This window comes from Arachis ipaensis, chromosome B3, assembly GCF_059453495.1.
Source record: "Arachis ipaensis isolate K30076 ecotype BB chromosome B3, ASM5945349v1, whole genome shotgun sequence".
Classification (NCBI taxonomy): domain Eukaryota; kingdom Viridiplantae; phylum Streptophyta; class Magnoliopsida; order Fabales; family Fabaceae; genus Arachis; species Arachis ipaensis.
The window spans coordinates 58,051,537-58,077,200 of NC_142438.1; the positions used below are offsets into that span (position 1 = coordinate 58,051,537).

Genomic DNA, 25,664 nt, shown 5'->3' on the forward strand with positions numbered 1-25,664 from the left:
ACAATCTAATTCAAACAATATAACTATAATCATCATAGGGTTCACTATTCAATGATTTCAATGATTCATAAGGGTTTAACAGTTTCTTACCTTATCCACAGATCTATTGAACAAAACCCAGTGATTATCCGCTGCCAGAGTACACCTAAACCATCAAAATCATTCAATTCCTCAATACCCAAACCCTAAAATCACAAAATTAGAGAGAGAGAGAGAGAGAGAACTGGAAGAGAAACACCAATTTCTTACCACTTGTTCTAATAGAATTGAAGAGAATTCCGAGACGAACATGTAGTCGCTGACGGCTCGTCTATTGAAGCTCCGGATTGAAAGTTACGTGAAATTAAAATTAGAACGAGGGTTACGGTATTTTTATCGAAGCTCTTCTCCCGTCACTCAGAATTTTTCTTGAATTTCAAAGGGAAGGAAATGCTGAATCAAGCTTTTAAATGTAGACTAGGTTATGGGCTTGGCCCCACTTGGGCCGGTTCGTCCGGTTCGATCCGTTGGTCCGATTTTGGTCCAAAATATTTAAAATTAGTGTCAAAATTCGTATTTTTAATATTCTACTCCTCTAAATTATAAAAATTAATTTTCCTAATTTCTTTGAATAATAATTAATTTATTGGCTAATTATTTATTAATTTCACGGGATTTACATCCTACCTACCAAAATAAGAATTTTGCCCCCAAAAATCATATTCAGTTACCTGAAAATAGGTGTGGGTAGTCTTTTCTCATTTTTGACTCAAGTTCCCAAGTGTGTTCTTCAATTCTAGCTCGACTCCAAGAAACTTTTACTAATGAGACTTCCTTTCCACGTAATCGCTTAATACTAGTATCGTCAATTCGAACCTGAGTCACATGGAATGTCAGATCCTCTTTCAATTGAACTGATTCAGGTTCTAAAATATGGCTAGCATCAGAAGTGTATTTCCGAAGCTACGACACGTGAAACACGTCGTGCAGGTTTGAAAGATGCGGTGGTAGAGCTATTTGATACGCCATTGGCCCGATTCTTTTCAGGATCTGAAACGGACCGATATAACGAGGATTCAATTTCTTTGCCTTGATCGCTCTCCCCACTCCTGTTGTTAGAGTAACTCTTAGGAATACATGATCTCCTTCGTCAAATTCTAACGGTTTCCGTTTCTGATCGACGTAGCTCTTTTGGCGACTCTGAGCGGTAAGCATTCGGCTTCGGATTTTCTTAATCTGTTCGGTGGTCTTAGCTATTAACTCAGGCCCTAACAAACTTGTTTCCCCAGCTTCATACCAACATAGCAGAGATTGGCACCTTCTCCCATACAGAGCCTCATACGAAGCCATTCCGATGCTCGCATGGTAACTGTTGTTGTATGCAAACTCCACTAGCGGTATATACCGATCCCAACTCACCGGTTGGTCCAAAACACATGCCCTCAACATATCTTATAGGGTTTGAATGGTCCTTTCCAATTGGCCATTGGTTTGTGGATGGTACGCGGTACTTAAGCTCTTTCTAAAATGCTCCCCAGAATCTTGAAGTGAAACGAGGATCTCTATCAGAACCTATGGTTGTAGGCACACCATGTAATCTTACAATCTCCTTGATATATAAACGGGCTAAGTCTTCTAAGGTGTAACTCATTCGGATAGGCAAAAAGTGTACAGACTTTGTCAACCGATCCACAATTACCCATACTGCGTCAAATCCTGTCCGAGTCCTCGGCAATCCAGGCACAAAGTCCATTGCGATACTTTCCCATTTCCATTGTGGAATTTCTAAAGGTTGTAATGTTCCGGACGGTCTCTGGAGTTCAATCTTTACTTTCTGACAAGTTAGATATTTTGAAACATGCAACGCCACATCATTCTTCATTCCCGAGAACCAGAACATTGCCTTTAGATTATGGTACATCTTGGTACTTCCCGGGTGAATAGAGAATCCACTCCTATGTGCTTCCTTCAGGATATCCTGTCGTAAGGTTCCAGCTTCCGCCACAATGATCCTACCCTTGAATCTCCATAATCCATCTTTGTCCCGTGATACTCTCCATTGCTTTCCTTACCCGGTAACACCTTCGGTAATACTTCATCGTCTTGATGAGCTTTTAAGAATTGAGATTTAAAATTACTTGAAATTTGTAGCTGACTTAAGCACAGAGTTCTAGACACTTCTTGAACACCTAAGTTCAGATTCTCAAACGCCTTTAGCAATTCCTCTTCTCGAAGTATCATCCAAGCAACATACAATGTCTTCTGACTTAGGGCATCAGCCACAACATTTGCTTTCCCTGGGTGGTAACTTAACTCATAGTCATAATCTTTCAGCAATTCTACCCACCCCCTTTGCCGCATGTTGAGCTCCTTCTGATCAAAGAGGTACTTGAGACTCTTGTGATAAGAGAAGACTCGAAACTTTACTCCATACAAGTATGCCTCCAAATCTTCAATGCAAATACAACCACTGCCAATTCCAAGTCATGATTTGGGTAATTCATCTCATGAGGTTTCAGTTGACGTGATGCATAAGCTACCACGTTCTGGTGTTGCATCAAGACACACCTTAGACCCTTCAACTAAGCATCGCAATATACATCAAAAGGCTCATTGGGCTCGGGTAACACAAGCACAAGCACTGTAGTCAGTTTCTCCTTCAAGGCTTGAAAGCTTTCCTCACATTCTGATGTCCAGACAAATGACACATCCTTTCGAGTTAACTTTGTCAAAGGCAATGCAATTTGTGAAAAGCCTTTGATAAACCTCCGATAATATCCTGCTAAACCTAAGAAGCTTTTGATCTCTGTCACTGATGTAGGTCGTTCCCAATCCATTACTACTTCAACCTTAGAAGGATCTACAGCTATTCTCTGCTTACTCACTACGTGACCCAGAAACTTCACCTTATTTTTCCAGAATTCCCATTTAGAAAGTTTAGCGTACAACTTCATATCTTTCAAAATTTGCAGCACAATTTGCAAGTGTTCTGCGTGCTCCTCCTCAGTCTTGGAGTAGATTAGAATATCATCAATGAAGACGATGACGAATCTATCCAGGAAATGATGGAATATCCGATTCATATAGTCTATGAACACAGCAGGAGCATTGGTTAACCCAAATGACATCACAGTGTATTCATAGTGACCATATCGAGTTCTAAAAGCGGTTTTCGAGATATCTTCATCTCTCACTCTTATCTGGTGATAACCAGACCTTAAGTCAATCTTGGAAAAGATACCAAATCCTTGCAATTGGTCTATCAGATCATCAATTCTCCACAATGGGTATTTATTCTTTACAGTTACTTTGTTCAGTTGTCTGTAATCTACGCACAACCACATATTTCCATCCTTCTTTTTCACCAACAATACTGGTGCTCCCCATGGAGAAACACTCGGGCGAATGATGTTCTTACTCATTAACTACTCCAGCTGAGCTTTAAGTTCAGCCAGCTCCAAAGGTGACATTCGGTAAGGTGCAATTGAAGTTGGTCTTGCTCCAGGAACCAGCTCAATCACAAACTCGATTTTCCCGAGAAGGAGGGAATTCAGAAATGTCTTTTGGACACACTTCAGGAAATTCACATACAACCGGAATTTGTTCTAAGCTTTGGTCCTCACTTGACACATTTGCCACCAACAGAACAACACCCTCACATTCACACTGGCTACAGCTCACAACTACAGAGTTCAGATAATAATCCTTTGCTACCACCGGTCCTTTCGACCCTTCCGACATAAAATATAACGTCCTTTCAGAACAGTTTAACAAGACGCGGTTCTTGGGAAACCAATCCAATCCCAAGATGAGATCAAGACCAGTCATTGGCAGACAAATCAAATCATGGACAAAGTCTCCCTATTTAACTCGGAACGAAACTCATGGACAACCTAATCTGGTCACAATGGCTTCATGGGTGGCATTATGCACCTTCAAATCATAACCCAAGACCACTATTCTCAACCCTATTTCATTAGCCTTCTCAAACGCAATGAATGAATGTGTTGCTCCCGAATCAAATAAAGCATTTAAAACTTTACCAGCTAATTCACAGTTACCTCTAATCAATGTCTCGGATCCCTCGGCACCTGCTGCAGAAGTGGTGAACACTCGTTCTGGCTTCTGTGCTCTCCCGGCATCATCCCTCTTCTTATTCAGACAGTTCCAGGACAAATGTCCGGCTCCACCACAATAGTAGCATACACCCAAACCCGCTCTGCATGGAGTATTCGGGTGATATTTCCCACATCTCCTACAAGTCAAGTCATTCTGTGAAATCTGAGCTTGCTTTCCTTTGCGTCTTCCCTGATTGTTGTTATCATTGAATCTCCGGAAGTTATTCTAACCCTGATGTTGTTGTGGGACTTAACCACCTCGCTTGAAGTTTCGACCTCTAGGCACAAAATTCCTCCACTAATCCCTCTTAACAAAAGCTCAGTGATCACTCTTATCTGATGCTCCCTTTCTCACACAATCCTCAGTAACTCTGCTTTTATTTTCCAATTCAGAGAAGGTTCTGATTTCCATCGGCCCCACGGTACTCAAAATGTTGCTCTGAAGTCCACCTTCGTATTTAATGCATTTCCATTCTTTGAAGTCCTCCGGAGCACCCTGACAGATCTTAGAAAACTCACACAGCTCCTCAAATTTGTTTTTGTACTCAGCTACTGACATTGGACCCTACTTCAGTTGCAACAATTCAAGCTTCTTAACTATCCGAACTGAATTGGGAAAGTACTTTTTGTAGAACTCAATTTGGAATGCGCCCCATGGTATTGTCGCACCATCCTGCTGCAAAAGACGGTAGGTTCCCCGATGAGTCTATATTTGATGATACATTTTGACTCAATTTGGATTGATTCTAGCACATGAACTCACACTTAAGCACCAAAATAGCATACTTTTATGTTTTGTACCCAATTTTACCCTAAATATGAAAACATGCAATTTTGTGCTTGAAATGAGCAATTTAATTCCACTTTTATTCCATTTGATACCATGACATGTTTCCTGAGTGATTTCAGACCTTGGAAGCAAGAATGGATAGCCAAAAGTGGAAGAAAGCATGTACAGGAGAGAAAACATGAAGAAAACAAGGAAAAGCACACATAGACAAGTGTGCGTGCACACAAGAAGAAATTTGCATGTGTGCGTGCGCACGAGTACCTGTGCGTACGCACAGGAGCCAAAACAGCAAAGTGTGCGTATGCACACATCTGTGCGTACGCACACATCTGTGCGTACGCACACATCTGTGCGTACGCACAGGTCCCTGCACGTGATTGCATTAATGAAACTCGTGCTTTGGGATTTCTGAGGCCTTTTGGCCCAATTTTGGAGGCTCCAATGCTGTATTGAAGTGCTATATGAGGGGAGAATCAACACATATGAAGGCATTAGGACTTAGACTTTATTTTTCATAGTTTCATATAGTAGGAGTAGGAGTAGGAGTAGAGTAGAATTGCTCTCTTAGGGTTTATGCAATTTTTATGTAGCATTTTATAGCAAGCCTTTATCTTGGATGTTGATAAACTCTTTTGTAAGTGTTCTTTAATTTCTCTTTAATTACATTGTCTTTATTTTCAATTCCTCTTGGTTCAAGTGCTTTGTTGATATTTCCAATTTTATGTTACTTGAAGTTTTGATTGTTGAATTTAATGTTTCATGCATTCTTTATGCTTGATTGCTTGTCTATATTTGGTTTTATTGATAGTTGGTTATAGTTCTCTATTTTTCCTTGCAAATTTTCCATGCTTTACTTTTATGCACACAAGGTGTTTGTGAAAATGCCAACCTTAGAATTTGAGTAGATTTTCCCACCTTGGCTTGTGGTTTGAGTTTCTAGGATACTAGAGTCATAATGTCCGACATTTAGTGGTAATTCTTAGGGAGTTAGTTGACTCTTGTTTCCATTGAAGCTAGCTTTTTATCAACTAGTTTGGTAAGTTAGCCGGGAACAAAGAATCGAGCATCGAACCCTCACTGGAAGTGTATGCACTCTAATCACTCAAGTGTTTTAGGTTCGATTCTCTCAATTCTCTACTAACCTTGCTTTCTAAGGCTTGCTCTTCATCTAACAATCAACATAAATTTAATGCACAGATACACATATCAAGAGGTCTTTTAAGGGTTGTAATGGGGTTAGGGTCAAGGTAGGATTGTATTTGGCCAAGTGGACTAAAATATGAATCCTTAATTATCTTAAACTTTTCCACCTAACTTAGACAATCCATGTAATCATAATACGACATCTAACTATCTATTAACCATGTTTTCAACATATTCATGCATTCTAATTTCAAGTACAGTACATATGCATTGCTTTCACTTACTTTGGGGCATTTTGTCCCCTTTTTTGCTTAATTGCTCTTTTTTTTCACTTATATATATATATATATATATATATATATATATATATATATATATATTATTTTTCTCAATGCATATGATTAAATTATTGGATGCATGAATCATGTCTTAAACATTTTTTTTTACATTTTCAGAAAATTCTAACATACTCAATTTTCAAACCAAATGTTTCCAAATTCAACTTTTCCCATACTTAATTCATGAGCACTCTCACTAGTCTAAGCTAACCAAGGATTCAAATTAAGGACATTATTGTTTTCCGCTTAGAGTTAATGATGTGCTAAAGTAAAGAACAAAGGGGTATAATAGGCTCAACATTGGTTTGCAAAGAATAATGAAAGGGTAAGGCCATATGGGTATGTAAGCTCAGTGAAACAAATGCCTCAATCATGTAAGTGTATGCATACATCAAACCATGGAAATATAGAATTAAGCAAGACAAAGATCACAATTTTAGAGAGAAAAACACACACCAAAAATAAAATATTGGTTGGTAAAATATAACCAATCAAATAGGCTCAAAATCTCACAGGTTTTGTGTGTTCAAGCTCTAAACCATGTTCTAGTATAATATTTCTTCAAACAAGTGTAACATTATATTTTATTTAAATTAGTGAAATGCTCTTAAAAGGTTTCTCGAAAAAGAAAATATTATTTCAACCAAGTGGTAAAATATGCACAAAATCAAATAATCATGCAATCAAACATGCAAATGCAACAACTAACAAGGAAAATAAACCATTGGTGTTGAGATAGAAGAGTAACTAACCCATGGAGATCGGTATCGACCTCCCCACACTTAAAGATTGCACCGTCCTCGGTGCATGCTAAGATGTGCAAGTGGATGGGGGTTGTGGTTCCTCAGCTGGGGCTCTTTTTGTTCCTTTCCTTACCGGTGGTTTGGGAGTAGCTTTCTCTTTACCCTTCTTGGTGGCCATCCTGTAAAGAAAAAAGAAAGTAACTTTTAAAGCTAAGGGTTAGAACAAAGAAGAGAACGGAAAAGGTGGTAATCAGTGCACATTAAAAGATGAATGATGTTAACACATGGTCATGACTACATGTGGAAAATCATCAATGGAAATATAGCAAGTGCATATGATGACAATTAAATGCAGGGTGTTTATTGGCATGCAGGCAAAGGCATGAGTGGCATAGATCAAGCATTCAATGTCCAAGTTTGATTACCAAGTCTTTCAAACTAACATGTTGGAATAACAATTATATTTAAATAATATAATATAAAAAAAGGGTTTTGTGAAAAGCAAGCATTTAGAGTAGTAGATAGAGAGAAATCGAAAAATAGTGCACAATGCCATACGGGCTTTTTCACAAACACATAGCAAGCATGGTAAATAAGCTATTGAAAGTATTAAATTGAACATGCAAGCAACCCTTTAGAAAGTAATATATAATTGTCAAACCATTTTAATAATCCACAAAAATATAGAAAATAATGACCCAAATAAATTTCTAACACCAATGAAAATAATGCAATGAATGAAAGTATGCAATTAAATAAAGTAAAATAAAATGAAAGATAAGAAGAATGAGGAGGGAAAGAAGGGAAGAAGAAGTAATTAAGAAAGGACGGAGGAAAAATTAGGATTGGGGAAGAAAAGATAAGATATTTTGGCAAATTAGGATAAGCTGTGCGGCGCAAGCGACGCGGACGCGTGAGTGACGCGGTCGCGTGACTTGCGCTTAAATTAATCGACGCGGTCGCGTCGGTCACGCGGACGCGTGACGCGTTTTGTGCTACTGGCGTGAGGGCAGCCTCGCACTTGCACAACTCTCTCTTCAAACTCTTATTGCGCCAAATGTTGGGTGACGCGATCGCGTGGGGCATGCGATCGCGTGAGTGGTCATTAGAAGGATATGACGCGGACGCGTGAGCCATGCATCCGCGTGGTAGGGTTTGTGCGTTCAGCACCTGTCCAGCACTACTCTAGTACAACTTTCGGTCGTGCACCCTTTCTTATGTCGATTTCCAGGTCACGCGGCCATGTGAGTGACGCGGACGCGTGGGAGGCATGTTTCCCATGTGACGTGGACGCGTCAGCGACGCGGTCACGTGGGATGATTTTTGCCAAAGGCACGCCTCCAGCCACGCTCCCGCGTGACTCTCTGTTCAATTCTCTATTCTTCAAAATGCACTAGTGACGCGGATGCATCAGCGACGCTGCCGCGTCGCGTGCGTACTTTTCTTTTTTTCTTTTTTTTTTTAACTGAAAAATGCAGAATGCAATGATAATATGAATGTTATGCAAAACTCCAGGTTCAATACAATAAAATAAAATAAAACTCGAAAACAAATAAAACTAAATAAAAATGAAAAAAGGAACGATCATACCATGGCGGGTTGTCTCCCACCTAGCACTTTTAGTTAAAGTCCTTAAGTTGGACATTTGGTGAGCTCCCTGTTATGGTGGCTTGTGCTTGAATTCATCCAGGAATCTCCACCAATGTTTGTGATTCCAATGGCCTCCGGGATCCCAAATCTTGTTTCTACACCCGTCTTCAAGTTGATTATCATGATTCCATCCGGGTGGTTCAGCTTTAGAATTCTCAGTGAAGCGTCCAAACAACTTCCTAGACCCATTCAATTGAGTTTTACACCAACCCTTGTACTTCAATTTGGAGCAGGCAACCATATTGAACCTTGCATGACAACTCCAACCACTAACCATCTTCCTCTTACTCTTAATACCACAAAGAGCTCTAAGTTGACCATCCGTCTCCAGTAGCCCATATTCAAGTGGAATTAGAAAGCTAATGGATATGAATTTTACCCACTTGAATGTTGTGAAGGATTATGGTGACTTAGGTGGAGGTATTTCTAACGAATTTGCAGGCTCCACTTCCTTGTGCGCTTCTTTGACAACTTCCGCCTCTTTGCAAGCTTCTTCAATATCAACCTCTTCCTCTTGGTAGCTTTCTTCCAATTTGATCTCTTCTTCATTGTTCACCAAGGGCATGAGAGGCTGTGCTTCTTCTTCTTTAATCTCCATCTCTTGACCAACCTCCACAAAGTCTTCAATCATGATCTGCCTTAGAGGTTGTACGCTCTCCTCAACATCAAATGCAACCGTCTTGGAAGGAGGCTCTATGTCTTGACTTTTCCATGGAGGTTCAGCATCTCGCAAGTCTTCAACCACTTTTTTCTCTTTAATAATTACTGCTTTGCCCAGTAGTTTTAATATAAAATCATACTCATCCTTGATGATTTTCTTTCCATGACAACTCTTTTCAACTATTCTTTCATCTTGAAGGGTATTTACTACCTTCACCTTTAGGGCCTCCTCTAGCTCCTTATGAAGTTTGAATTCGCGAAGATGATCCCTTCTCTCTTGTTTAATGTCAATAGCATCATTGGGATCATGTTGCTCTTGGATTGATGGATGTGGGTGCTCTTCCATGGATGGTGGCGATGAGATGGAGAGATCATTCTGTGATTAAAAAGGAAGTGCACTAGAGCTTGAGGGTTGATTGTTGAAGGTGTTTGGTGGTCCGATTTGGGCGACGAGAGCTTGTATAGTAGAGTTTAGATCGGTAAGTGCTTTCTCCATGGAGGTTTGGGGTGGATAGGTGATGAGCGGATAATTTATACGCTTTTTGGCATTCTTTTTAGTACGTTTTTAGTATATTTTAGTTAGTTTTTATTATGTTATTATTAGATTTTAAATAAAAATCACTCTTCTGGACTTTACTATGAGTTTGTGTATTTTTCTGTGATTTCAGGTATTTTCTGGCTGAAATTGAGGGACCTGAGCAAAAATCTGATTCAGAGGCTGAAAAAGGACTGTAGATGCTGTTGGATTCTGACCACCCTGCACTCGAAGTAGATTTTCTGGAGCTACAGAAGCCCAATTGGTGCTCTCTCAATTGCGTTGGAAATTAGACATCCTGGGCTTTCCAGCAATATATAATAGTTCATACTTTGCTCAAGATTTGATGGCCCAAACCGGCGTTCCAAGTCAGCTTAAGAATTCTGGCGTCAAAACGCCAGAACTGGCACAAAAGCTGGAGTTAAACGCCCAAACTGGCACAAAAGCTGGCGTTTAACTCCAAGAAAAGTCTCTACACATGAAAGCTTCAATGCTCAGCCCAAGCACACACCAAGTGGGCCCGGAAGAAGATTTATGCATTAATTACTCATTTCTGTAACCCTAGGCTACTAGTTTTCTATAAATAGGACCTTTTGCTATTGTATTTTCATCTTTAGACGGTTAGTCCCTAGACCTTGGAGGCTGGCCATTCAGCCATGCTTACACCATTATCACTTTTGTATTTTCAACGGTGGAGTTTCTTCACACCATTGATTAAGGTGTGGAGCTCTGCTGTTATTCATGAATTAATACAATTACTATTGTTTTTCTATTCAACTCAAGTCTATTTCTTCTCCAAGATATTCATTCGTACCCAAGAACATGATGAATGTGATGATTATGTGACACTCATCACCATTCTCACCTATGAATGCGTGACTGACAACCACTTCCGTTCTACATGCAAACAAGCTTGAATGTGTATCTCTTGGGTTTCTAATCTAAGATTGGAACCTTCGTGGTATAGGCTAGAAATATTGGCGGCCATTCTTGAGATCCAGAACGTCTAAACCTTGTCTGTGGTATTCTGAGTAGGATCTGGGAAGGGATGACTGTGACGAGCTTCAAACTCGCGAGTGTTGGGCGTATGACAGACACAAAAGGATCAATGGATCCTATTCCAACATGATCGAGAACCGACAGATGATTAGCCGTGCGGTGACAGCATGCGTAGAACATTTTCACTGAGAGGACGAAAAGTAGCCATTGACAACGGTGATGCCCAACATAAAGCTTGCCATGGAAAGGAGTATGAATGATTGGAAGAAGGCAATAGGAAAGCAGAGGTTCAAGAGGAACAAAGCATCTTCTTACGCTTATCTGAAATTCCTACCAATGAATTACATAAGTATCTCTATCTCTATCTTTATTTTATGTTTTATTCATATTTTAATTATCCATTCTCCATAACCATTTGAATCCGCCTGACTGAGATTTACGAGATGACCATAGCTTGCTTCAAGCCGACAATCTCCGTGGGATCGACCCTTACTCGCGTAAGGTTTATTACTTGGACGACCCAGTGCACTTGCTGGTTAGTTGTACAGAGTTGTGACAAAGTGTGATTCACGTTTGAGAGCTCCAAGTCCTTTGGCGCAATTGTTGATGATCACAATTTCGTGCACCAAGTTTTTGGCGCTGTTGCCAGGGATTGTTCAAGTTTGGACAACTGACAGTTCATCTTGTTGCTTAGATTAGGTAATTTTACTTTTTATTTTCGAAAAAAATTTTAAAAATAATTTTTTTTTCTATTTTGTTCTTCAGAGTTTTCAAGAATGAATTCTGGAGTTTCATGATGATCTGTTGAAGTCTGGCTAGCTGTGAAGCCATGTCTAATCTTATTGGACCGAGGTTTCAACTTATCATCACAAGAGCTTGTTGATTTCTATCAATTTTGCTGTTGTTAGCAATGATCTGCTAAAGCTTGGCTGGTCATTAGCCAGGTCTAGTGTTTTGGACCGGAGCTTTCATTGAAAGCTTGGCTGGCTAGTAAGCCATGTCTAATTCTTGGACCGGAGTCTTAGACTAGCATTGCAATGATTCTTGGAATTCTTATTAAAAATTTTGAATCCCTTTATTTTCTTTTCCACTCAATTTTCGAAAAACAACACAAAAAAAATTTTATAAAATCATAAAAATAAAAAATATTTTATGTTTCTTGTTTGAGTCTAGTGTCAATTTTTAAGTTTGGTGTCAATTGCATGACTTTCTTCTTGCATTTTTCGAATATATGCATATTGTTCTTCATTGATCTTCATGTTGTTCTTGATGATTTCATTGCTCTGATCTTTAAATTCTCTTGTTTTGTGTGTTTTGTTGTTTCTCATATGCATTCTCAATTTGTTAGTGTCTCTTATATGAAAATTTTTAAGTTTGGTGTCCTGCATGCATTGTTTGTTTGATTTGAGTTTCCTAAGATTAGTTGTATTTTGATTGTTTCTCATCATTGAAAAATTCAAAAAAAAAATATTTTCAAAACTATGTCTTTTCAAGTCAATAATACAACGAATTGAAGATTCAGAACATTCAGCAGAGGAATCAAACAGAAAAAGCTGGGTGTTCAAAACGCCCAGTAAAGAAGGAAAACTGGCGTTTAAACGCCAGCCAGGGTACCTGGCTGGGCGTTTAACGCCCAAAAAGGTAGGATTTTGGGCGTTAAACGCCAGAATGGATGCCATTCTGGGCGTTTAACGCCAGAGGGACACTAGAGGGAAGATTTTGTTTTTAATTCAAATCTTTTTCAAATTTTCATAATTTTTCAAAATCAAATCTTTTTCAAATCATATCTTTTCAATCATATCTCTTCAAAATCAATTTCTTTCCATTTTTTATTATTTTCGAAAATCCTTGCTACTATTAATGATTTACTTCAAAATTTTCAAGTTGTTACTTGTCTATTAAGAAAGGATCAAATTTTAAATTTTAAGAATCATATCTTTTAATTTCTTGTTAGTCAAGTAATCAACTTTAATTTTAAAACTTTCTTTTTCTTTAAAATTGATTTTCAATCATATCTTCTCAATCATATATTTTCAATCACATCTTTTTCAAAATTAACTCTCAATCATATCTTTTTGATTTCTAATTTCAAAATCTTTTTCAAAAATCACTTAATTTCTTTCCCAATCTTAATTTTCAAAAATCTCAATCAAATTTTCAAATTTCTTTTTATTATTTCAAAATCTTTTTAATATATTTTCGAAAATTCTTCCCCTCTTCTCACATCCTTCTATTTAAGGGACGAACACTCCTCCTCAAGGTGCAATTCGAACTCTATCCCTCTTGATAAGTTCGAATTCTCTTCTATCTACCTCCTCCTTCTATTCTTCTTTTCCTCTGACACCTCAAGGAATCTCTATACTGTGACATAGATGATTCCTTACTTTCTTGTTCTCTTCTCTTTCATATGAGCAAGAGAAAAGATAAAGACATACTTGTTCAAGATGATCCTGAACCTGAAAGGACCTTGAAGAGAAAGCTAAGAGAAGCTAAAGCATAATTCTCTCTAGAGGGCCTAACAGAGCTTTTCAAAGAAGAAGAAACAATGGCAGCTGAAAACAATAATGCCAACAATGCAAAGAAGGTGCTTGGTGACTTTACTGCACCTACTCCCGACTTCTATGGGAGAAGCATCTCAATCCTTGCCATTGGAGCAAACAACTTTGAGCTTAAGTCTCAATTAGTTTCTCTAATGCAACAGAATTGTAAGTTTTATGGACTTCCATTGGAAGATCCTCATCAGTTCTTAGCTGAATTATTGTAAATCTGTGACACTGTCAAGACCAATGGGGTTGACCCTGAAGTCTATAGACTCATGCTCTTCCCTTTTGCTGTAAGAGACAGAGCTAGGACATGGTTGGACTCACAACCTAAAGAAAACCTGAACTCTTGGGAAAAGCTAGTCAATGCCTTCTTGACAAAGTTCTTTCCACCTCAAAAATTGAGTAAGCTTAGAGTGGAAGTCCAAACCTTCAGACAAAAGGAAGGTGAATCCCTCTATGAAGCTTGGGAAAGATACAAGCAATTGATCAGAAGGTGTCCTTCTGACATGCTTTCAGAATGGAGTATCATAGGTATATTCTATGATGGTCTGTCTGAACTATCCAAGATGTCATTGGATAGCTCTGCTGGAGGATTTCTTCATCTGAAGAAGACGCCTGTAGAAGCTCAAGAACTCATTGAAATGGTTGCAAATAACCAATTCATGTACACTTCTGAAAGGAATCCTGTGAATAGTGGGACAACTCAGAAGAAAGAAGTTCTTGAGATTGATACTCTGAATGCTATATTAGCTCAGAATAAGATATTGACTCAACAAGTCAATATGATTTCTCACAGTCTGTCTGAAATGCAAGCAGCAACAGGCAGTACTAAGGAAGCTTCCTCTGAAGAAGAAGCTTATGATCCTGAGAACCCAGCAATGGAAGAGGTGAATTACATGGGAGAACCCTATGGAAACACCTATAATTCTTCATGGAGAAATCATCCAAATATGTCATGGAAGGATCAACAGAGACCTCGACAAGGTTTCAACAACAATAATGGTGGAAGAAACAGGTTTAGCAATAGTAAGCCTTTTCCATCATCTTCTCAGCAACAGACAGAGAATTCTAAGCAGAGCCACTCTGACTTAGCAACCATTGTCTCTGATCTAATCAAAACCACTCAAAGTTTCATGACTGAAACAAGGTCCTCTATTAGAAATTTGGAGGCACAAGTAGGTCAGCTGAGTAAGAAAATTGCTGAACTCCCTCCTAGTACTCTCCCAAGCAATACAGAAGAGAATCCAAAAAGAGAGTGCAAGGCCATAACCACAACCCACACGACCGAACCTGGAGAGGAGGAAGAGGCAGTTATCTCCACTGAGGAAGACCTCAATGGACGTCCACTGGCCTCCATGGAGTTCCCTGATGAGGAACCATGGGAATCTGAGGCTCACACTACGACCATAGAGATTCCATTGAATTTAATTCTGTCATTCATGAGCTTTGATGAGTATTCTTCCTCTGAAGAGGATGAAGATGTTACTGATGAGCAAGTTTCTAAGTACCTTGGAGCAATTATGAAGTTAAATGCCAGGTTGTTTGGTAATGAGACTTGGGAGGATGAACCTCCATTTCTCATCAAAGAACTGGATGACTTGACTAGGCAGAAATTACCTCTGAAGAGACAAGACCCTGGAAAATTCTCAATCCCTTGTACCATAGGCACCATGACCTTTAAGAAGGCTCTGTGTGACCTGGGGTCAAGTATAAACCTTATGCCTCTCTCTGTAATGGAGAAGCTAGGGATCATTGAGGTACAAGCTGCTAGAATCTCACTAGAGATGGCAGACAATTCAAAGAAATAGGCTTATGGACTTGTAGAGGATGTCTTGGTAAAGGTTGAAGGCCACTATATCCCTGCTGACTTCATAATCCTAGAGACTGGGAAGTGTATGGATGAATCCATCATCCTTGGCAGACCCTTCCTAGCCACAGCAAAAGCTGTGATTGATGTTGACAGAGGAGAATTAATCATTCAAGTGAATGAAGACTCCCTTGTGTTTAAAGCTCAAGGATATCCCTCTGTAACCATGGAAAGGAAGCATGAAGATCTTCTCTCAATACAGAGTCAAACAGAGCCCCCACAGTCAAACTCTAAGTTTGGTGTTGGGAGGCCACAACTAAACTTTAAGTTTGGTGTTGAACCCCCATATTCAAACTCTAAGTTTGGTGTTGGGAGGTTCCAACATTGCTCTGAACATCGGTAAGGCTCCATGAGAGCCCACTGTCAAGCTATTGACATTAAAGAAGCGCTTGATGGGAGGCAACCCAATCTTTAATTATCTATGTTAAATTTCTATTTTCCTTTGTTATTTTATGTTTTCTGTAGGTTGATGATCATGTGAAGTCACAAAAACAATTGAAAAAGAAAAAATAGAATGAAAAACAGTATTAAAAATAGAACACCCTGGAGGAGAAACTTACTGGCATTTAAACGCCAGTAAGGGTAGCAGACTGGCGTTTAACGCCAGGAATGGTCAAGAAGCTGGCGTTTAACGCCAGAAAATGGCAAGAAGCTGGCGTTAAATGCCAGAAATGGGCAGCAGCCTGGCGTTTAACACCAGGATTGGCAGAAAGGGGCATTTTTGCACGCAACTTGGTGCAGGAATGAGATATCCTTGAAACCTCAGGATATGTGGACCCCACAGGATCCCCACCTACCCCACCTCTCTCTCTCTTCTTCACCCATTCACCAATCACCTTAATACCTCTTCCCCAAAAACCCCTCACCTATCAAATCCCGCCATTCTCTTCACCACTCACATCCATCCTTCATAAAACCCCACCTACCTCACCATTCAAATTCAAACCACTTTCCCTCCCAAACCCACCCATGATGGCCGAACCATACCCTCCCTCTCCACTCCTATATAAACCCATCTTCACTCCTTCATTTTCACACAACCTAAACACTACTTCTCCCCCTTGGCCGAAACACAAAGCCCCCTCCATCTCCTCTATTTCTTCTTCTTCTACTCTCTTCTTTCTTCTTTTGCTCGAGGACGAGCAAACCTTCTAAGTTTGGTGTGGTAAAAGCTAAAGCTTTTTGTTTTTCCATAACCATTTATGGCACCAATGGCCGGAGAAACCTCTAGAAAGAGGAAAAGGAAGGCAAAAGCTTCCACCTCCGAGTCATGGGAGATGGAGAGATTCCTCTCAAGGGTGCATCAAGACCACTTCTATGAAGTTGTGGCCAAGAAGAAGGTGATCCCCGAGGTCCCTTTTAAGCTCAAAAAGGGCGAATATCTGGAGATCCGACATGAGATCCGAAGAAGAGGTTGGGAAGTTCTCACCAACCCCATTCAACAAGTCGGGATCTTAATGGTTCAAGAGTTCTATGCCAATGCATGGATCACCAAGAACCATGATCAAAGTGTGAACCCGGACCCTAAGAATTGGCTTACAATGGTTCAGGGGAAATACTTAGATTTTAGTCCGAAAAATGTAAGGTTGGCATTCAACTTGCCCATGATGCAAGGAGATGCACACCCATACACTAGAAGGGTCAACTTTGATCAAAGGTTGGACCAAGTCCTCATGGACATCTGTGAAGAGGGCGCCCAATGGGAGAGAGATTCAAGAGAGAAGCCGGTTCAACTAAGAAGGCATGACCTCAAGCCCGTGGCTAGGGGATGGTTAGAGTTCATCCAACGCTCGATCATTCCCACTAGCAACCGGTCTGAAGTTACTGTAGACCGGGCTATCATGATTCATAGCATCATGATTAGAGAGGAAGTAGAAGTTCATAAGGTTATATCCCAAAAACTCTACAAGGTGGCAGACAAGTCCTCTACTTTGGCAAGGTTAGCCTTCCCTCATCTCATTTGTCACCTTTGCAATTCGGTTGGAATTGACATAGAGGGAGACATTCTCATTGATGAGGACAAGCCCATTACTAAGAAAAGGATGGAGCAAATAAGAGAACCTCACCAAGAGCATGAGGAATTTCCTCATCATGAAATCCCTGAGATGCCTCAAGGGATGCAATTTCCTCCACAAAACTATTGGGAGCAAATCAACACGTCCCTAGGAAAATTAAGTTCTAATATGGGACAACTAAGGATGGAGCACCAAGAGCATTCCATCCTCCTCCATGAAATTAGAGAAGACCAAAGAACCATGAGAGAGGAGCAACAAAGGCAAGGAAGAGACATTGAGGAGCTCAAGCACTCCATAAGATCTTCAAGAGGAAGAACAAGCCGCCATCACTAAGGTGGACCCGTTCTTTAAATTCCTTGTCTTTATTTTCTGTTTTTCAAATTTTTATGCTTTATGTTTATTTATGTTTGTGTCTTTATTACATGATCATTAGTGTCTTAGTGTTTATGCCTTGAAGCTATGAAAATGAATCCATCACCTTTCTTAAATGAAAAATGTTTTTAATTGAAAAAGAAAAAGAAGTGCATGAATTTCAAATTTTAAAACAGTTTAGTTATTTTGATGTGGTGGCAATACTATTGTTTTTCTGAATGAATGCTTGAACAGTGCATATTTTTGGAATTTGTTGATTCATGAATGTTAAAATTGTTGGCTCTTGAAAGAATAATGGAAAAGGAGAAATGTTATTTGATAATCTAAAAAATCATAAAATTAATTCTTGAAGCAAGAAAAATCAGTGAAAAGCTTGAAGAAAAAATATATATGCGAAAAAAAAAATGAATGAAAAAAAAATGCGAAAAAAGGAAAAAAAAGGGAGAAAGAAAGAAAAAGAAAAGCAAGCAGAAAAAGCCAATACCCCTTTGAACCAAAAGGCAAGGGTGATAAAAAGGATCCAAGGCTTTGAGCATCAGTGGATAGGAGGGCTCACAGGAATAAAATCCTAGCCTAAGCGGCTAAACCAAGCTGTCCCTAACCATGTGCTTGTGGCGTGAAGGTGTCAAAGTGAAAACTTGAGACTGAGCGGTTAAAGTCGTGGTCCAAAGCAAAAAGAGTGTGCTTAAGAGCTCTGGACACCTCTAATTGGGGACTCTAGCAAAGCTGAGTCACAATCTGAAAAGGTTCACCCAGTTATGTGTATGTGGCATTTATGTATCCGGTGGTAATACTGGAAAACAAAATGCTTAGGGTCACGGCCAAGACTCATAAAGTAGCTGTGTTCAAGAATCAACATACTTAACTAGGAGAATCAATAACACTATCTGGATTCTGAGTTCCTATAGATGCCAATCATTCTGAACTTCAAGGGATAAAGTGAGATGCCAAAACTGTTCAGAAGCAAAAAGCTAAAAGCCCCGCTCATCTAATTAATACTGATCTTCATAGATGTTTTTGGAATTCATTGTACATTCTATTCTTTTTATCCTATATGATTTTCAGTTGCTTGGGGACAAGCAACAATTTAAGTTTGGTGTTGTGATGAGCGGATAATTTATACGCTTTTTGGCATTGTTTTTAGTATGTTTTTATTAGTTTTTAAATAAAAATCACTCTTCTGGACTTTACTACGAGTTTGTGTGTTTTTCTGTGATTTCAGGTATTTTTTGGCTGAAATTGAGGGACCTGAGCAAAAATCTGATTCAGAGGCTGAAAAAGGACTGCATATGCTGTTGGATTCTGACCTCCCTGCACTCGAAGTAGATTTTCTGGAGCAACAGAAGCCCAATTGGCACGTTCTTAATTGATTTGGAAAGTAGACATCCTGGGCTTTCCAGCAATATATAATAGTCCATACTTTGCCCAATATTTGATGGCCCAAACCGGCGTTCCAAGTCAGCTTAAGAATTCTGGCGTCAAAACGCCAGAACTGACACAAAAGCTGGAGTTAAACACCCAAACTGGCACAAAAGCTGGCGTTTAACTCCAAGAAAAGTCTCTACACATGAAAGCTTCAATGCTCAGCCCAAGAACACACCAAGTGGACCCGGAAGAAGATTTATGCATTAATTACTCATTTCTGTAACCCTAGGCTACTAGTTTTCTATAAATAGGACCTTTTGCTATTGTATTTTCATCTTTGGATGTTTAGTCCCTAGACCTTGGAGGCTGGCCATTCAGCCATGATTACACCATTATCACTTTTGTATTTTCAACGGTGGAGTTTCTACACACCATAGATTAAGGTGTGGAGCTCTGCTGTTCTTCATGAATTAATACAATTACTATTGTTTTTCTATTCAACTCAAGTCTATTTCTTCTCCAAGATATTCATTCATACCCAAGAACATGATGAATGTGATGATTATGTGACACTCATCACCATTCTCACCTATGAACGCGTGACTGACAACCACTTCCGTTCTACATGCAAACAAGCTTGAATGTGTATCTCTTGGGTTTCTAATCTAAGATTGGAACCTTCGTGGTATAGGCTAGAATTATTGGCGGCCATTCCTGAGATCCGGAACGTCTAAACCTTGTCTGTGGTATTCTGAGTAGGATCTGGGAAGGGATGACTGTGACGAGCTTCAAACTCGCGAGTGTTGGGCGTGTGACAGACGCAAAAGGATCAATGGATCCTATTCCAACATGATCGAGAACCGACAGATGATTAGCCATGCTGTGACAGCGTGCGTAGAACATTTTCACTGAGAGGACAGAAAATAGCCATTGACAACGGTGATGCCCAACATAAAGCTTTCCATGGAAAGGAGCATGAATGATTGGAAGAAGGCAATAGGAAAGCAGAGGTTCAAGAGGAACAAAGCATCTTCATACGCTTATCTGAAATTCCTACCAATGAATTACATAAGTATCTCTATCTCTATCTTTATTTTATGTTTTATTCATATTTTAATTATCCATTCTCCATAACCATTTGAATCCGCCTGACTGAGATTTACGAGATGACCATAGCTTGCTTCAAGCCGACAATCTCCGTGGGATCGACCCTTACTCGCGTAAGGTTTATTACTTGGACGACCCAGTGCACTTGCTGGTTAGTTGTGCGGAGTTGTGACAAAGTGTGATTCACGTTTGAGAGCTCCAAGTCCTTTGGCGCCATTGTTGATGATCACAATTTCGTGCACCAATAGGAGGGTTCATTTGGCTCATAAGGTGGTTGGTATGGTGGATACGGGTTAGGGTCATATGGAGGTGAATGGTGGTAGTTGGCTTGTGAGTGTGGTGGTTCAAAGTTGTGTTGAGGAGGTTCATAGGCATATGATGGGGGTCCATCATATCTATCATCTTGGTATGCCTCCTGGAATGGCTCTTGACTATAGTAATTTGGTGGATGTTGGTTGTGACGGAAGGGTCCACCATAACTATTGTCTTGATATGCATCGTGGAATGGTCTTTGTCTGTGGTACTGTGGAAGGTGTTATTGCCGGAAGGGTTGATCAGATCCTCGTGGCTCCTTCCATCTTTGATTGTTTTGACCTTGATGCATGTTCCTGTTATAATTTTCATTCCTTGCAACAACATTGGAACCAAACTCAAAGCGAGAGGGGTGAGAACTCATAATAGTAATTAAAAACGAAAATAAAAAACAAATTTTAAATTAAAAGGTTATTGAAATTTAAATTTGAAAATTTTTAAATTTGAATTTTTAAATTTTGAAATTTAAATTTTGAAAAAGTCAACAATATAAGATAAAAATTTGAAAAAGATTTAAATTTTGAAAAGGTTTGAAGAGCAATAACCTCTTAATTTACGAAAAAATAAAAATAAAAACAAAAATAAAAATAAATAAACAAGCAAAAAGCAAATATTTACAATAACCAATAATAAGGCACACGTTTGCAATTCCCCGGCGACGACGCCATTTTGAAGAACTGAAGATTGATGGTTTAGAAGTTATAGTAAACTCTCGTTGCAAGTATAGTTACTAAACCAAGCAATCAACCTTTCTTACAAAAGTTTTGGTTGTCACAAGTAACAAACCCCTTTAAAATTAATAACCGAAGTATTTAAACCTCGGGTCATCTTCTCAAGGAATTGCAGGGAAGTATGTTCTTATTATTGGTTATGAGTCTTGTAAATTGGGGTTTTGAAAATAAGGAACCAGTATGTTAAATGATAAGAAAAATAAAATAGTAATAATAAAATAAACTCTTGGCAAGGTATTAGAACTGGAAGTCCTATCCTTATCAATTGTAATGAGAATTGGATTTTAATTCCACTTTGTTAACCTCTAACTATGAAGGTAAATCAAGTAGATTAATTAGCTTAATCCTCATGTCCTACTCAATTCCTATGGAAAGACTAGAGTTATTGGAGCAACTCCCAATTTCAACCACTGCTTTATTTGACAGCTCAAGCGTTACCAATTACTTAACCAAAGCCAAAAGGAAGAAAATATCTAAATTAAATTAAAAGTATCAATATAAATAAAGCAAAGCGATCTTAAATCTGAAATACCTCAAATAATATTAATTAAGAAAATCATAACATGAATATAGCATAAGCCAAATTGAAAAGATAAATAATAATTAAAAGTATATAATAAAAGTAGAAAATAAATAAGAGGAACATTGAACCTGTGATGAAGAAGAAATAATCCTAAATCCTAAAACTAAATCCTAAGAGAGAGGAGAGAGCCTCTCTCTCTCTCTAAAAACTACATCTAAAACTAAAATTATGAATTTGAAAGCATATTCTGAATGGATGCATTCCCTCACTTTATAGCCTCTAATCTATGTGTTCTGGGCTGAAAATTGGGTCAAAAATAGCCCAGAAATCGCCCCCTGCGATTTCTGTTACGTTCAGGTCGCGGGAAAGTGACGCGGAGGCGTCGTCCACACGTCTGCGCGGATTGAAGTTTGCAGATCCGACGCGGGCGCGTCATTCACGCGTTCGCGTTGCCTAACTTCGGGGCAGCTATCGCAAATTATATATTAAATTGAAGCCCCGGATGTTAGCTTTCCAACGCAACTAGAACTGCATCGTTTGGATCTCTGTAGCTAAAGTTATAGCCGTTTGAGTGCAAAGAGGTCAGGCTGGACAGCTTAGTAATTTCTCCAACTTCTTGTATTCCTTCCACTTTTGCATGCTTCCTTTCCATCCTCTGAGCCATTCCTGCCCTGTAATCTCTAAAATCACTTAACACACATATCAAGGCATCTAATGGTAATAAGAGAGAATTTAAACATAGGGAACTTAAGGCCAAAGAAGCATGTTTTCAATCAAAGCACATAATTAGGAAGGCAAATGTAAAACCATGCAAATAGTATGAATAAGTGGGTAAAGAATTGATAAAAACCACTCAGTTGAGCACAAGATAAACCATAAAATAGTGATTTATCAGTGCTTCAAAGGTGCTTGGAGAGGCTATTCATCCAAAGGCACAAGTGAAAGTTAACAAGAGGATGATAGAGAAACCAAAGTGTGGGATCCGAGCATACAACTCTACAACCAACAATCTTGGATCCCAATGTTTGCCTGAGGTTGCTTGAGAGCTTGATGTACTTCGTTTGGGATCTGGGAGGATTTTTGAGGAGCAAACATGGTTGGCAACTCAAGGATGAGTGGAAGCATAAGCCACCTTGACATAAGCTCCAATGATAAGTCCAACTTGAGGACTTAAAACCAAAGTGCTAGGTGGGAGCTACAAGAAAACAAGCTTTTTGCTACACTTTTAAAGGATGGCGAAAAGTCAAAAAAAGCATAGCAATAGCTTTTAGCGATGCTTTTTGAGCTACCGGCACGCTTTTGAAAGGGTCACAACTGCAATGGTGCCGGTTGCTCTATCGCCACGCTTTATTTTTTGTCACGCTTTAAAAGATCGCCACGCTTTAAAAGCGTGGCCATATGTGCCAATATGGCTACGCTTTTAAAGTGTGCCAACAGCAAGATATGGCTATGCTTTAAAAGCGTGCCAATAGAGAGACATATGGCTACGTTTTAAAAACGTGCCAATAACAAGACATATGGCTACGCTTTTAAAATGTCCCGATAACAAGATATAGCCACGCTTTTTAAGTTGTGTTGCTAGATACAAACTTATTACCACGCTTTTAAAGCGTGGCTATAGCTGAATCAAATTAAAAAAAAAATCTGATAAAATCCTACATGGGAGCACTCAAATTTATGTTCCTTCATTCAATACTTGGTAAAAGCCTACAACAATGTCATCTGTATACATGCAACAGCTGCGTACATGAAATTTACAAACATTAACAAAAATGAATTTCTAAGAGAATTAAGTATTATACAAGACACAAATTTTACAAACTCTGACTCTAATGGCTTTACTTTCTTTAGATGTTTCCTTCACTCCTCAGTTCTATTACCTAGTTGACCAAAGTCATTAGCCCCTGAAGAATATCATAAGAAGAGTGTTAGACTCTTATCACTTCTATATTTTTTGAACATTTAAAGTAGTGACCAGACATTGCAAATAGCAAACCAACATTGTGATAGTGTGAACCAAACAATGCAGTGACCAGAATTTGTTCTCCAAAATAATGCCCTAACACTTCTACATGAGTTCTTTTGGGAAAGTTCATATAAACTCTGCTTCCAAAGTAGTCCCACTTTCTTTGTATGCATGAACACATACATAGCTACATTATACCTGCCACAAGTATCGCATCAAAATCCAGAGGGAAGCAAAATAACTATTTCGTAATCATGATCTATATTTTTAATTTCACAAAGTTAACAATTTTGTAAAAGTTTAATTTTGTTCATAAAATTGCTCATTTATAAAATATAAATGTGTTCACCTTGCTCGGATTTCATTTCTCCCCCTGGAACTTGTGCAACATCATTTGAATGTTTGTCTACTTTATCTTGAAGTTCATGTTCATCTACGCCATGAATCAGCCCAGTTCTGCGAAAGTCATAGTCTAGGTAAGATAAGTGAAGCTGATACAACAAGTCCAATTCACTAAATAATGCCACTTCGAGTAATCACAAGGAACTTTAAAGGAATCATCAGTCAGATTTGATATCAAATAAATAGCACACCTTTCTTGAATTCTCAAATAAATATCATTCTGTAAATCGTTCAACACATCGGCGTAAGGGCATGCAAATTCTTTGAATGCCCCACAACATTCTTTGGGTGGATAATTGGGTCCTTTGCATTTGCTTGTGATTATTGTGTGATTCACGAACTCGAAATTCACAGAACAACCTGTAGATTCAGGGGAAAACCAGTATCATGAGAACATCTTGGCCCAGATTCCATATATATTTTAATAGCAAGTAGTAACATTTGCAATGAGTTTGCAAACAAACCAAGACAAAATTGGCAACTATAAAATCATGATTCATGAGGCGATACTAGATGAAAGACATAAGAAAGTGATTAAGACACATGCCATGTGGTAGCACTTTCCACTTGCCTTGTACATTTGATAATTGATATCACCAAACTCTAACCTTTCAGGATTTAGCATACACAAAACAGTTCAAATGTCACGGTAAAACCAAATTGCAACATGCTGAAAATCCTCTACAGATTAGAGACATAGGTAATGCACTAGATTTGCATGAAGTGATGAAAATATACTAAGACATCCTATAAAGATGGATATCTCAAATCAGTAATCAACAAAATTGAAGTAGTTTAATAGCAATCATTATTCAACTATTCATAAGTATTTGTGCTGTTTGTATATACAAGAGCTTATCAGAAATGGCAGATCGAGTCACATTTGAAGTTAGAGTTATCTCTAAACGAATAATGAAAATCCTCATACAGAGCAGACTGATCTGAACAATAAAAGGAAAAGGAAATTGCAAACCTCTTTTAGCCTGAAGAAGATGGCGAGCCGAATGCGCCTGAGAATCAAAAATTGTGTCTGTAATTAGAAAACCCAAACGTTAGAAGAAGAAAAAAAAGGGAGTCAACAGGAGCTTGAAAAAGAGAAGGGAAATGCAGGATCTAATAAAATGCAGCTAACTAACATCATCCCTAAACAAGAAAATGCAGGATCATAAAATTTGCATTAAGGACAGCATCTGCAGCCAGTGGCTAGCAATATCTAATGCTAGCAAGGACAAGAAGATTAAGCTAGGCCTTTACACAAATTCAGCACAAAAGTCAGGTTTACATGCCCATGCTTAAATGACAGCAAATTATGAACAATTAAAAGGAGAAAAATCTTACTTGTAAACTTGGGAAAGAACAAGAAGTAGACAAGTAGTGCTAATTCTGATATTAAGAAAGCCACATTAATTCAAAGAACACAAAAATCAAATAATGTAAAGAACTATAAGTTTAACAACGCATTCTTTGGCTTGCAGAAACAGAAAGAGATAGAGATAACCTGTCTGT

The 25,664-nt window shown here is 38.7% G+C and overlaps 1 protein-coding gene and 1 non-coding gene across 2 annotated transcripts; both read right to left on the reverse strand.

The window, feature by feature from the left end:
* Window positions 1-3,861: 3,861 nt before the first annotated feature.
* Window positions 3,862-4,656, reverse strand: LOC148570754 (uncharacterized). The gene is made up of 2 exons (XM_088507156.1): window positions 4,453-4,656; window positions 3,862-4,287 (listed from the first exon to the last, which is right to left on the reverse strand). Exons 1-2 carry the CDS (start codon window positions 4,654-4,656, stop codon window positions 3,862-3,864), a joined length of 630 nt encoding a protein of 209 aa, XP_088363282.1.
* Window positions 4,657-13,902: 9,246 nt separating this feature from the next.
* Window positions 13,903-14,010, reverse strand: LOC148570755 (small nucleolar RNA R71). Its single transcript, XR_015908760.1, has one exon. It is a non-coding gene; the product is annotated as a small nucleolar RNA R71 (small nucleolar RNA).
* Window positions 14,011-25,664: the final 11,654 nt, after the last annotated feature.